The 15,193-nt window shown below is 40.3% G+C and overlaps 1 protein-coding gene across 1 annotated transcript in view; it reads left to right on the top strand.

Annotated features, from left to right (window-relative positions):
• Window positions 1-15,193, top strand: part of ADCY1 (adenylate cyclase 1) — a 562,816-nt gene that overhangs the window by 308,014 nt on the left and 239,609 nt on the right. Inside the window, exons 6-7 of the mRNA XM_033930390.1 lie at window positions 1,912-2,070; window positions 12,592-12,733. Of these exons, the coding sequence (XP_033786281.1) occupies window positions 1,912-2,070; window positions 12,592-12,733 (301 nt within the window). The remainder of the gene's footprint in view (window positions 1-1,911; window positions 2,071-12,591; window positions 12,734-15,193) is intronic.

Here is a 15,193-nt window from a genome sequence, read left to right as displayed (position 1 = left end):
TTTGAGATGTCACCTTTTCCTGTGATGGTGTTTGTGTACTCTCTTGGATTTTGGATGAGTAGGCTGCACTAGTGAGGAGAACTAAGCCAGCTGCATTAATAGAAATATCAGAGAAAGACATTGGGGTGCTGACCAACCTGATTAATCCTCAAATACTAGAATATTGCTCTTTTTGTGAAAACTCTGATCTGTTTGCACCCTCTGTTATCTGCTGTTGTATTAAGTTGACCATGAAATACTATAATCACTGTTTGGCCAGTGGCCTAAATAAATCAAAGACATTTGACCTTCCGACTGTGTAGTCCTTTAAGGTAGAAGATAAAGCTACTTACCTGTGATCAGTGTCTTAGGCAGTTGCCTGGGTCCAACAAAGTCCTGAAGGGTTCATTTAGCAGAAGGGGACACACCAGGCCAGAAATATTGCCATGACCCGGAGATCTGCTGCGGACGGCAGGGACCCTGGGCGTGACAATGTATGTGTGTATATACAGTATATAGATAGATAGATAGATAGATAGATAGATAGATATACACATGATGAATGTTCAAAAAGTTCCAAGACTAATTTTATAAAAACTTATTAAACAATCTTACAACATTCCATTGAATCCCTTCAAAGTACTCCCCTTTTCTACATATACACTTTTTCCAATGTCATTTCCACTTCTGGAAACAGTCCTTAAACGCATCTTCAGGAATCACCAAAAGTTGCTGCATCAAATTTTGCTTTATGTCTTCAATGATATTGAATCAATTTCCTTTAAGCGCAGATTTAAGTTTAGGATATAAGAAGAAGTCAGCAGGTGCCAAGTCAGGATAGTAAATAATAATAATAATAACTTTATTCTTCTATACCGCCACAGTCGAGAAGACTTCTAGGCGGTTCACATCGAAGAAGGCTAGACAATCAGCGAATTACAGAATGCAAAAAGAATGGGGTACAACTTATTACATGAGAAATAGATAAGAGGACAACATATTACACCGAGGTTGAACAGAGGGAACATATAACTTAAGTGGTGAGGTTTCAATTTAGGAGATGAATTTGTCAAATAGTGCGATTTTAATTGCTTTCCGGAATGTGCCGTAGGTCAGCCTGGTTCCGTTAATATAATTTCCCAGCCAGGACTGCTGTTTGCTTGATGGTACATGAAGGACCTATCCAAGAAGGATTTGTATTTGCAGCCTGTGATCTTTGGGTATGTAAATATATTACGGTTAAAGTGATTGGGGAAGAACTGATTGCATTTTCTGTGCAAAATTCATGAACTTTGACACATTCAAAACACCTTCCACGACTCATGACATGTTCCCCTTAAGCTAATTTCAACATTTCATAAGTTTCTGTAGTGGTCTTACTCAGTTTAAAACAAAACTCCACGCTGTAGTGATGCTCATTGAGGTCGCACATGATGAAAAATAGCCAATCAAGAAAACACACTTTCAGAAAAACTACTTTAGCTCAGAGACAAAAACAGATATCAACAAACAGAAAAAAGGAGGTTACTCGTGAAGTTTAAAGCCACTCAATGCTGCATAGCACATCTCAAAATAACTTCCCGTTCGTGCACAATTCACACTGTCCTGGAAATTTTTGAACAGACTATATATACTGTATATACATATGTATAATACTCAATGATTGCACATACTGTAGCAATAGTGCTAGCACCTGTTTCCATTTATATAAATATTTTGCATCTTTTCCTTAATAATCAATTTTACAAGTTTGCCCTTTTAAAAAAAATTTTTGCCAGCTATAATTAATTCATACATGGGATATTTCTACAGATTATTAATCTTTCCTGCTTAGCAATTAAACACTTGAGATATGTATATCATCAGCAATCTAGATTATATAATACAAAATATCAAATATAAAAATGATAACATATATACTATCTATTTCAGATCGGTAGCAGAAGCTACTGAGGTAGACCTCAACATGAGAGTTGGATTGCACACAGGCCGGGTTCTTTGTGGAGTCTTGGGTCTTCGTAAATGGCAATATGACGTCTGGTCTAATGATGTTTCTTTAGCCAATGTGATGGAAGCTGGGGGTTTGCCAGGGTAAGTCTAGTAAAATTTCTGGTACTTACTCATATGCTTAGTCCTGTTGGAGCTGATATTCAGACCAAGGGAGATGGCTGACTATTTCCCATGGTCATTGTCAAAACTGGAAATTCAATGCTGGTGCTGTATCTGGTGACCAGCATTGAATTTCCAGGGGCTTTTGGCCAGCTTAGACATAGCTAGTTAAGCCAATATTCATTAGCTGGATGGCTAAATCCTAGTGGTCAAAAACAGACCTACATTTTAGATGGGCCTATCTGGCTGCTGAACTTAGCCAGCAAGGCAATGAATATGGGTGGTAACCAATGCTCCCTCTAAGGTCTGGCTGGATGCGTGCAAAATTTTTTTTAAAAATGTGAGTAACAAGTTCTAAAAACCAACAACGTTCCAGATTTGCAAGTAATTTTGTGAACAGCTATATAAAATCAGTAAGGGATACTCCCAGAATGTATGAACAATTGTTCACGTGCTCAGCTTAGAGGAAACATAGGCAGTGATTGGCTATGTTGCATGATGTATCTATTTAACAGGCTATCTGCAGAGCAAGATATTCAGCGGGATATAGCCAGCCATCTCCCACTGAATACACTGCACAACAAAGTTTTTGCTTCCTGAACACTGCTGGGTGTTTCTTATAGAATTTTGGGTGCTGATCATGAATATTACATCAAAAATTACCCATCACGTACCATTTCAGAGAAATCTTCAATTTTGTCGTGATTTTTTCTTATATTTGGATGCAAACAATTTTTTCTCCCATAAGTGTCTTATCAACAACGGTTTGTGCCGCCTGAGTATGTCCATGCATAAAATCTAGCCAGGTTGGAAGCTGTTTTATGGAAGATGACATCCTGGGCATGTCTGGGCAGGTCTGAACGAGCTTGCGCTGTCTCACCATGCTATAATGGTGGCTTCCATACACCGATCCTGCTCATTTGGTTAATATAGATAGTCCGTGTGTGTATATAGTATCAGTATAGTAAAGTATAGTAGTATAGTAGCTGTAGCAATATAACAGTAAGTAAGCTTGATGCTATAGACGTTTTGGTGTCGGGCAATATGTCTCGTCGGTGTCGTAACAGCCGCGACACATTCTGCTATATCTGTGGGGAATATACACTTACGCCTCAGAGACGTTCGATGACTGCCCTTGTAAAGAAAGCCTATCATCTGTATTTTGGCTGCAAAATAGGTGATCAAGACAAGCAATGGGCGCCTCACATTTGCTGTGCGACATGTGCTGTTAGTCTGAGAGCCTGGCTCAGAGGTACTCGAAAGACGATGCCATTTGCTGTTCCGATGATATGGCGAGAACAGAAAGACCATGTGACGGACTGTTATTTCTGTTTGACTAATGTGTCTGGTTTCTCTGCCAAAAACAAGAAGTCAATTGAATATCCTAATCTGCCTTCAGCAATGAGACCCATGCCACATGATGACAGTCTTCCAGTTCCGAAACCACCAGAGGATTGGACCTTAGACGAACCAGATGAAGAAACTGCAGTGCAGGGTTCTAACAGTGACATTGACCCGGATTTTGAACCATCCTCATCAGGCGATCCACATCTGATAACACAGTCCGAATTGAACGATTTGGTCAGAGATTTGGGTCTGTCAAAAGCAAAAGCTGAGCTGCTAGGTTCGAGACTGCAGGAATGGTGTTTGCTATCACCAGGTACGAAAATTTCTGTGTTTCGAGACCGGCATCATGATATAACCAAATTTTTTGCACAAGTCGACAGTCTCTGTTTCTGTTGTGACATTGAAGGATTGTTCTCGGTCTTTGGTTGTGATCACAACCCGGAAGAGTGGCGTCTTTTCATTGATTCGTCAATGTTAAGCCTGAAAGCTGTTCTGTTGCACAATGGCAACGTTTATCCTTCAGTACCTGTTGGCTATGCAGCACATATGAAAGAAACATATGAGAATATGGAAATGTTACTAAAGTATGTCCAGTATACCAGGTATAACTGGAATATCTGTGGAGACCTCAAAGTCGTTGCTCTGTTACTAGGACTGCAGCTTGGCTATACAAAGTACTGCTGTTTCATCTGCGAATGGGACAGCCGAGACAGAGAGTCGCACTATTCTAGAAAGAACTGGCCACTCCGTAAAAAGTTAGTTCCAGGACAGAAAAATGTAGCACATGAATCGCTTGTTGACCCGACAAAGATATTTTTGCCTCCTCTTCACATTAAACTGGGACTCATGAAGAATTTTGTGAAAGCAATGAGCAAGGAAGGGGAAGGTTTTCGTTATTTAAGACAGATGTTCCCAAGAATAACTGATGCCAAGATCAAAGAGGGTATTTTTGTTGGCCCCCAGATCAGACATGTTATGAGTGACAAGCGATTTGAAGATCTGTTAGTTGGGCCGGAAAAAATTGGCTGGAAAGCCTTGAAAGACGTTGTTGACAATTTTCTGGGCAATTACAGAGCCCCAAACTACATTCAGCTGGTAGACAAACTTCTCAAAGCATACAAGAGAATGAAGTGCAATATGTCACTCAAGATTCATTTCCTCCATTCACACTTGGACTTCTTCCCCGCAAATCTCGGTGCTGTGAGTGACGAGCACGGTGAAAGGTTTCATCAAGACATAGCTACGATGGAGAAACGATACCAGGGCAATTGGAATCCGTCAATGCTTGCCGACTATTGTTGGATGCTACAACGTGATGCACCAGACACTGAATATAAAAGAAACTCGGGAGCAAAACACTTTTAATTCTGTTTCATTTAGTCGCTTGTGCGAAACGTAAACTTGACTATATATTTTATTGTCAGTAAACATAAAAATGTCTATTTCTCATAGTTCTTACGTGATGCAGTAAAACCAAAACCATATTTGAGCATACCAAGTTGGTACCTGTCATAATCACCAAAAACTTTTCAGGAATCAAGACTTAACCAAAAAATTGTTGTGCAGTGATATCTGCAGATAGCCGGCTGTGTGCTACTTGGCCAGGCAAGATCCATTCCTGGCTGGCCAAATAGCTCTGACTATCAGGCAGTAGGTGTTGAAATCCAATTCAAAATGCTAAGAACTGGAGTTTTGAAGCATGACTCCTTAATTTTCTCCCCTTACATGTGCAATATTTTTTTTTTTATCAACCATTTATTCATATAATTGGTGAAGTGGAGGAGTAGTCTAATGGTTAGTGTGGTGGTCTGTGTACCAGAGGAACTCCTTTTGACTGTAAGCAAGTCATTTAACCCTTCATTGCCCCAGCTATAAAATAAGTCCCTGTATGTAATAAGTAAACTGTTTTGATTGTAACCACAGAATGGCAGTATATCAAATCCCCTCCTCTTTACTTATATACGTAGAGAGCAAAATCTGCTACTAATTCATGAGAGCACTGTTGGTTAAATGCAAAACGCCCTAAGGAATACTACATACATATATACACATGTCCATGTTAGATGTTTCCGAAGCTTTTCCGATTATGTTTTCTGGCGCTGTTATTGAAAACACTTGGTTTAGGATTACCAGATTTCCTCTATTTTAAAAAAAATGATACCTGGTCCCGCCCCATTCCGCCACCAGCCTCACCCTGTTCTGCTACCAGCTCTGCCCCATCCTGCGCCCCTGCCCCACTCGAAACTCCCCAAGCTCAGGACTGCATCTGCGCATGCATGGACACTGATGCAATGTCATGTGCATGCGCACATACGTATGATGTCATTGTGTCAACATCCGTAAATACGCAGACACCCTCCAGGCACGGCCCTGAGGTCAGGGACTTCCAAAACCTGGTCAAACTGCCGGGTTTTGGAAATCCCTTTGAGTACCCAGGAGGACACGTCCTGGTTTTCCTGGACGTCTGGTAATTCTACACTTTGTTGATATTGCTTTTTGGGAATTGGGGAGTGGAAGACAAGAAACACTGGTGGATTAAAGGAGTGCTACATGAAACAAGCACTTTTCTGAAATGTAGCCATCCTGGGGAGAAGTGCTACCCAATTCAGGAAAAAAAATTGATTCGATTCGATTCAGCCTATTGAATCGATTTTTCAATTTGATTTGATTTTCCTGCCCAATTGGGTGTTTTTTTTAAAACATCCTGGTGGGTTTATTTCATAGCCTCTTTACCTCCACCCCCTTTGCCCTCTCCTACCCACACTGGCGTTGTGGTATAAACAAAATAGACAAACACAAAAGACTTTTCCTCTCTCTGTTAAATCCTAGCTCACGTTCGCGGCAGGATATACATATCAAATCTGACACATTGTAATCACAAAACAGAAAATAAAATTATTTTTTCTACCTTTTTTTATCTGGTCATTATTCAAATCATTTTGGTCCCAGGCTTTGCGACAAATGTCTTCTGATAACTCATTTGACAGGGTCTCTTGCCCATTTGTCGTTTTCCTCTTTCTCCGTGCTAACCATCCATCTTCCATCTCTGTCCTCCCCTTCCGTTTCCTTTCCCTCCCCCGGAAGTCTGGCATCTTTCCTTTTTTTTCGTCTGCATTCCCATAGCTGCAGCGATAGACTCCACTATCCCCAGATCCACCATCTCTCCTTTTCTCAACTACCCTTTCATCCAGCATCTCTTAATCCATCCCCACCACCCCAGGGTCCACCAGCTCTCCTTTTCTCTTCTCAACTATCTTCTTATTCAGTATGTGTATCCCCCCACACACACACACCATCCCATGTGTCCAACGCTCTCCCTTTCTGTTCCCTCCCTAAATCCCACTGTCCACCATCTCTTTCCCTCTCCTCTGTTTTTAGATCCATTATTTCTTCCATTCCCCCATCTCCCCTCTCCATGATCTCACCCAAGTCCATCTCCCCCCAGCTCCCACCATTCATCTTTCCCCCTCCACCAAGTTCATCTCTCCCATCCATTTTCTCTCCATCTCTCCCTCTCCAATCCACCAACTCCCCCAAGTCCATCTCCCTTCTCCCCCCATCTACCTTTATTGTGATGTTGCTGGTGGCGGTAGTGATTTAGCAATGAGTTCTCCTGCCGCCACTCGTTGCGTCTTCTCTCCACTGCAGCCCACCCTCAGTGAAAACTTCCTGATTTCGCTTGGGCAGCTGAATTGGGAGAAGATGCCTAGAGTAGTGGCAGGAGAACTCTGTAGATCGCTAAATCACTGCTGCTTTTGCCTGGAGTAGAAACTTGGTAGATGCGGCTGGGGAGGAGAGGAGAAAGCTTCCGACCGGGAAGGAGAGAGCCAGCCAACCAATCACCTTGCTGCCGCCGATCCGCAGAAGAGTTCCGCTCGGCACTCACTTTGTTGAAGTCCTTCTGATGTAACTTCTGTTTTCGCAAAACCGGAAGTTACATTAGATGGAAGGACTGGCGGCAGAGGGAAAGCACGAATGGGTCTCAGGGAGCCGACAAATTGGTGAGTTCATTTTTTTGGCATAACAAATTGATTCGAATCGATTCACCTGAAGTGAATCGGTGAATCAATTTGAATCAGGCAGCACTACTGGGGAGCAGATGTAGAAATCAAAGATCCATCATTTTAGATCTAAATATATATTCCCGTTCAGAAATGAGGAATGCATGTTTATTTTTTGGCTCTAACATACCCACACAGTAGCCCCCTTGTCAAATAAACATTATTGAGATTTAGGGACATAGTTATCAATGTGGGCTATCATTAAGACATGATGTTTTACCACTAAACAGTTCAATCGATAGTTGGCTAACTGTTTTAATCGCTCGGGGAGAGTGTTTGGCCTTGGGGAAATAAGAACCTATCAAAAATGCTTTAAATAAACGGACATCAGTATGAGCTCTTGAAGTGTAAGCGAGGGATTATGAGCTCGAGCAGCAACCCATAGGTGACCAGCACCAGACATAAGTCTAAATGAGAGCTGCCCCATACATCATTCAGGGCTCCTTTTATTAAGCCGCGCTAGCGGGGTTAACGCGTGCGACTTTTCATCATGTGCTAACCCCCGCGCTGGCCTAAAAACTACCGCCTGCTCAAGAGGAGGCGATAGCGGCTAGCATGGCCGGCGGTTTAGCGCACGCTATTATGTGCATTAAACCGCTAGCGTGCCTTTGTAAAAGGAGCTCTTAGTCCTAAGTGCAAACCATGCAATTCAAATCCTATGTGAATCAAGGTCAAACAGTCACACCGGGGGAAAAAGAAGAGAAAAAATAATAATAAACAAATATGTGAATATAATAAATAAACTAAATGAACTCTCAAGAATCCACAATATCAAACTCACTGATGGTTGGAAAGTAAAGTGCAAAGTGCTCATAACAATTTCATGCTAAGATAGACTTACTCCCCTGTGTCCCCTTAAAGTTACATAATGTCGCATCAGTTGACCCTAAAGTGCATAAAAATATTTGAAAAATTAATGAGGAACATTGAATAGTAAATATGCAAACCCCCAAATAGAAAAAGAAATCATCAAAAGTTCATAAAAGAGTGAATAAATAGATGTCCCAAAACACACATTCAGTCAAAAATTAGTGCTAATAAATAGTGAAAAAATATATTTCCCATAAAAAGTTCATATTTCCTCAAAACTAAACTAAACTAAACCTTGGGTTTATATACCGCACCATCTCAGTGAATGCAGAGCTCGGCACGGTTTACAGGAATTAGGATGAGAGAGGAACTCCAGTGGAGAGTTTAAGAGTTAGATGTAAAAGGGTGGGGAAGGTGGGAGAGGCCTAAGAGGGGGGAAATGTTACAGTTTTGAGAATAGCCAGGTTTTTAGGTGTTTACGGAAAAGTTGGAGGGAGCTTGAGGATCGGAGCGGGGAGGTAAGGTTATTCCAGATCTCAGTGATTCTAAAGGGGAGGGATGACCCAAGTTTGCCTGCATGAGAAATACCTTTTGTGGAAGGGAAGGATAGTTTAAGAGTTTGGGAGGATCTGGAGGAGGTAGGGGTTGGGGAGTTCCAGGATAGAGGGATAACGGCAGGAAGGATGCCATGTAGGATCTTGTAGGCTAGGCATGCATATTTGAAGTGGATCCTGGAGATTACTGGGAGCCAATGGAGCTTAGACAGGAGTGTTTCCTCATAACAGTTCATGATACCACTTAATTCATGGAACATTTTCATCCAGAACCGTTGTTCACAGAGGAGTACTTAGCTGAATCTAGTTGTAAGAATGTACTGCCATGCAAGAAATAATATCACCACTCGACAGAGCTCCACTAACCCATGCTACACATTGATAACTTCCTACCTTTTACATATATATCCTGGCTTTGTAAAATTGAGATTTAGACATACATATGCAATACAAACATCTTAATACTGGGTAATGCATGTCTGAAATGTAGATGGGGTTCTAAAATAGTGCCACATTATTTATGTGTCATTAGACATATTTTACAAAAGACTTCATATTCAGCAAGTTTTTTTTGTAAAATTTTGCATGAGTTTTAAATGCCCCAACTTGGACATCCTTTGCAGAGAAAGATAACCTATAGAAAATTGGGCCTTACATGTCTGATTTGTGGCTGGCTGAGTGATGAATTATTGAGGCTATTGCTTCAAATGATATTTTATTCAATTTCTCTGAAGTATAAATGAAGTCAGTCTGATGGCATATACTGTACACCACATATTATAGGTTAAATGTAGATGGATATAGATATTAATTAAAGTGCTACGTAAGACTCCTCAATACGAGATGAATAAATAGAGTATGTATCTAGCTTATAAAATAAATAAATTAAATTCCGCATACACTCAGAATGTGTGATTCGACCAAGAGCCGTGGCTCCTATAGCTGAACCCACCGCCCCACAAACGAAGAAGCAAAGAAATCCTTCACCTCCCTTCATATATGAATACAAGATTACTCGCCCTAAATTCACACAGCTACCAGTTCCTTGGCATTCGAGCTGCTTAAATTATCTTTTGGGTTCCTTGAAAAAGAACCTCGAAACATGGTCCATGTCGGGATCTGTTGCAATACTTGAAAGCTAAGTGGGAATTTTCTTTTCTCTCTTTTTTGCTATCGCAAAACAGTTTTATTGTTTGAACAGCAGGTTTACCAACACTTTTTCACCAAAGCCATACACAGTGATGGGGCGGTGGGTTCGGCTATAGGAGCCACGGCTCTCAGTCGAATCACACATTCTGAGTGTATGCGAAATGTAATTTATTTATTTTATAAGCTAGATACATACTCTATTTATTCATCTCGTATTGAGGAGTCTTACATAGCACTTTATCCAGTAATTTTGACTTCTCAGCTCTTCACTTATTGATAGACAAACTTCCCTACTCTATTTTTTGTGACTAGAGATATTAGTTGACACAAATTGAAATTCATTAAAAGAGCCTGTTCACTTCCCTTCCCCTACTAAGTCACATTTCACCAGGCTGATTCTATCACCTCTAGTCCTGAATATTTGCCCTCCACCCCTCACATCCTGCTACTCAGCCCTAGCCCAACACATACAATTTATTTTTCTTCTCCTTACCAGTTAGTCTTCCTTTCAGTCCCATCTCTGTTCTCCATCACTCTGAATAGGGGTATGGGGTTGGGAAGGAAGCCATAGAATAGTAGAGTGCTTTTGGACAGGGGTACAATTAATGCTGTCCCTTCCATTTTTTTTACCCCCCTTCTTTTCTTGTGCCCTTTCTCTTCCCACCTTCCTCCCTTTCATCTCCTGTCATGCCATCTTCCCTTAACTGCCAGCGCATCTGTTCTGGATTTGCTTTTCTTTTACTGCGGGTAGTGAGGGGGAGGGGGAATGCCCCATTGGTGCTTCAGGTGATCCATTGACACTCAACTCCTTGGCAGTTACTCTTTTAATTACTCATGCAAAGCTTTGGCTTTAATGAGCACTTAAAAAAAAAAACCCGTTCATGCTTTAGAACAAGTGCAAAAGCCATCTGTGAAATTTGTTTGCCTATATGTGTATTCCTATTTAAATATCAGGAATATACAAATAAAATTTAAGCCTGCCAAAACCAAACCAGTCCCTTTAAGTTTCTGCATTTGAGGGATAATCATGTGCAAACAGTTCCTTTCTGAAATCACCACTTACATGTATGCAGTCTGCATGTATACTGTAAATTTCACTATTTACAGTATAAGTGGAAATACTTTCAAATGATCTTTATAAGTCGGGTTCCTAAATTTGATTCCTATTCGTAGCCAAAATTAGAAGCATACATTTTTAGCAGCAAATTCATCTAAATTTAGAAGCCTATAAAATATGCTCAAAAATTTGGGTCTGTTATTCATTCATTAACCTAGATTTAGTAGACTAGTTAGGGTGTTCTTGCTTTCATTGTTAACCTAATTCCCAAATGCCTAGTGCTGAAAATCATAGCAGCTGATATTCAGGTCAATAGTAGTCAGCACTGACCATCAGTGGCTAAATTAGTCCTGAATATTCAGTGCCAGGCTGTGTGCAGACACCAGTACTGAATATCGAGGACCAACTGGAAAACCCAGTGGCTGTCGGATCATATACAGATCCTGGCTGATAGCCAGAGTCCATATATAACAGTTATGTGGGCCCTGGTTGAATATTGGCTGGACCCGCATAATATGTAAATGTTTCTTGGTCTCGTCAATCCCTATTTCTTCCTTTCTACTTCCACCATAGCCCCTCCCCAGGCCACTGAGCATCCATGGTGGTCCAATGGGGGCATTGGGGTACAGGACCAAACCCCACTTACCCCTGACCCTAGAAGCTGCCTCATCAAAACGGCTGCCGTGACCTCTCACAGCAGCCTTGCAGTACTGAATATTGCCAGCAGTTGTACATGAGGGTCTGCTGAAAAGTTCTCAGCCCAACCAACAAAGTTGGGGCAGTCTCCATCGAGGGCTATACACATAGTCCAGTAATTTTCCACTTTTTTGCTCTGTATTTTTTTGACAGAACCAAAAAAAGTTAAAAAAATCACTGGACTAAGTGTATAGCCTTCGATGGAGACTGTCCCAACCTTGTTGGTTGGGCTGAGAACTTTTCAGCAGTCCCTCGTAACTGCCAATTCCTCCTCAATGTCACCTCCTCTATCACCCATGTCCTACCCACTTTTTTATGGCCGGTCAGAGGTGATACTTAGCAACATTGCCCTTGTAAGTGCTACAGAATATCAGTGGTCGGGAAGCTCTAAGTAATTTAAGTGGGAAGGAGCTTCTCCAGCCTGCTTAAATCTCTCTGAATATTGGCCTGACAAATTTGTCCCAGTTCTAAATCCAACCCCATTGCTACCCATTTTTAGGCATCTAAATTTAGGATCCTAGATAAAATTGGTGCACATATTTAGGAATTCAGCTCTAGCAAACTTTGAGGTCAGTTTAGAAGCTTAATTCCCAAAGACAGGAGCCAAACCTTATTGAACATCAACCACACAGTATTACTTTCACAAATGAATGATGTTCTACAGTTATAAGAACCAACTTTTTATGTAGCTGAAATTGTATTCTTCAGTGTATATTCCAGAAATTCACAGTGTGATGACATTAATTTAAATAAGGCCCCCTATTTTTTATGGATGAAGGTATTTACCACCTTGCTTATTCTCTTTCCTTCCCCTTTTTCTAACCCCCAGGAAGGTTCATATAACAAAGACCACCTTAGAATGCCTAAATGGGGACTATGAGGTTGAACCTGGATATGGGCATGAACGGAACAGTTTTTTGAAGAAGCATAACATTGAAACTTTTTTCATTGTGCCATCCCATCGAAGGAAGGTAGAGTGCATCTTTGTTTTCGTTATTCATTCTCTGGGTTTACTGGCTAATTTAAATGTCTTATTTCGAGTTAAATGCAAAATGTCAAACTAGGAGCTTTAATTTGAACCCTAGAGATTATGACAATTTTCTTCCAGGCACAACTACTTGTAAAAGGTTATTTTCAAATAGAAATATACATAAGAACATAAATGTTGCCATACTGAGTCGGACTGAAGATCCATCAAGCCCAGTATCCTGTTTCCAATAATGGCCAATCCAGGTTACAAGTACCTGGCAAGATTCCAAAAGGGTAAATACAGTTTTTCTGCTGCTTATGCTAGCAATATGCAGTGGATTTTTCAAAGCTCATGTGAATAATGGCTTATGGATTTTTCTTGTGGGAAGTTATCCAAACCATTTTGAAACCCAGCTAAGCTAATGCCATTTACTTACATTGTCTGTTAAAAATTTTTCATTACATATTGCATGAAGAAATATTTCCTCTGGTTTTAAATTTACTACTTAGTAATTTCATTTTGTGCCCCCCAGCCCTTGTGTTTTTGGAAAGAGTAAACAAATGATTCAGTCTACCTGTTCCACTACACTCACTATTTTATAGATCTCTATCATAGCCATCTCTTTTCCATACTGAAGAGCCCTTGCCTCTTTAACCATTCCTCATAGAGAAGTCATCCCATCTCCCTTATCATTTTCATTGCCCTCCTCTGTACCTTTTCTATTTCTGCTATATTTTTTTAATCAAAGTTGCACACAATATTCAAGATGCAGTGTACCAAGGAGCAATCCAAAGCTTTATAATATTCTCAGTTGTGCTCTCCATTCCTTTCTTAATAATTCCTAACATTCTGTTCGCTTTCATAGCTGCCACTCCACACTGAGCAGAGGGTTTTTACATAGCAGCACCTAAATCCTTTTCCTGGTCAGTGAATCCTAATGTGGAATCTCACATTACGTAGCTATAGTTTGGGTTCCTCTTCCTTATATGCATTACTTTGCACTTGCTCACATTAAATGCCATCTGTTGTTTGGATGCTCAGTCTTCTGGTCTCTTGAGGTCCTCTTGGAATTTTTTACAATTGTGATTTAACAACTTTGTGTCATCAGCAAATTTAATCACGTCACTCATTATTCTCATTTCCAGATCATTGATACATAGGTTAAAAAGCAGCGGTCCCATCATAGCCCCTGGAGAACCTCACTATACCTTTCTCCATTCAGAATATTGACCATTTAACCCTACTCTGTTTTCTATATTTTAACCAGTTCTTAATCCACAATAGTGCACTGCTTCCTATCCCATGAGTTTCTGAATTCCTCTGGAGTCGTTCATGGGTACTTTGTCAATGTGATAGTAACATTTATTTTTTAAAATTTATAAAATACATAATTATTAAAAAAGCAAAATGACAAGTAGCTACCAGCAGACAAGTAGACTTCTAACTGCTCTCACCTTGGGTTCTGCATCCCCTATCCTCTATGTCCAAGTTAGATTGTAAGCTCTTCTGAGCAGGGACCGTCTATAAATATCAAAATGTACAGCACTGTGTACACCTTTCAGCGCTATACAAATGATTAGTAGTAACAGTAGTAGTAGTAGACAGCAGCAGAAAAAAAGATTAATTGATCAAGCCAGCTTGCTCAGTTATTCCTGTTCACATTAAGGATGTACCCAAGCTGTCAGCTATAAAGTGTGACCATTTGCATGATACCCATTTGTCTGGGGCTGATTTTTTTTTTTTTTTTTTAATTGGGTTCATAATTTGTATGCTACTATGTAGACAGAAGTGCACATGAGTTCCTCCAATTAATTCGTGATCAGTGCACCTCCCTTCCTATGTCCAATCATAAACTCTGTGATAATTGCCTTTACCCAAAGATCCAAACTCTTAGGTCTTCTTGAAGCATGCCAGAGAGACCTGGCTATAAGAATGCCTTTGTTTCATCTGTAAGTTATAGTTATTAATGTATTTTCACCCTCTCATATAACACCAGCTGTTAGTTTAGTTCTTTCTTCAGTCTAATCTAAAGAGCCATCAATAATAACGGGGATGAAGTATCCTTGGTAATCTGCAGAACAACCTTGGATAGAATGCTGCATTTCATCTAGAACAGTGGTCTCAAACTCAAACCCTCTGCAGGGCCACATTTTGGATTTGTAGGTACTTGGAGGGCCTCAGGAAAAAATAGTTAATGTCTTATTAAAGAAATGACAATTTTGCATGAGGTAAAACTCTTTATATTTTATAAATCTTTCCTTTTGGCTAAGTCTTAATAATAATATTGTCATTTATAGCTAAAGAGACATAGATCAAGAAACTGTTTTATTTTACTTTTGTGATTATGGTAAACATACCGAGGGCCTCAAAATAGTACCTGGCGTGCCACATGTGGCTCCTGGGCCGCGAGTTTGAGACCACTGAGCTAGAATGTCTAGCTTTTAATAGGACTGCATGTTAA

The sequence above is a fragment of the Geotrypetes seraphini genome, chromosome 2 (assembly GCF_902459505.1).
Source record: "Geotrypetes seraphini chromosome 2, aGeoSer1.1, whole genome shotgun sequence".
Classification (NCBI taxonomy): Eukaryota; Metazoa; Chordata; class Amphibia; order Gymnophiona; family Dermophiidae; genus Geotrypetes; species Geotrypetes seraphini.
Note: the sequence above shows the minus strand (reverse complement) of the source record. Positions and strands in the feature narration are given on the sequence as shown.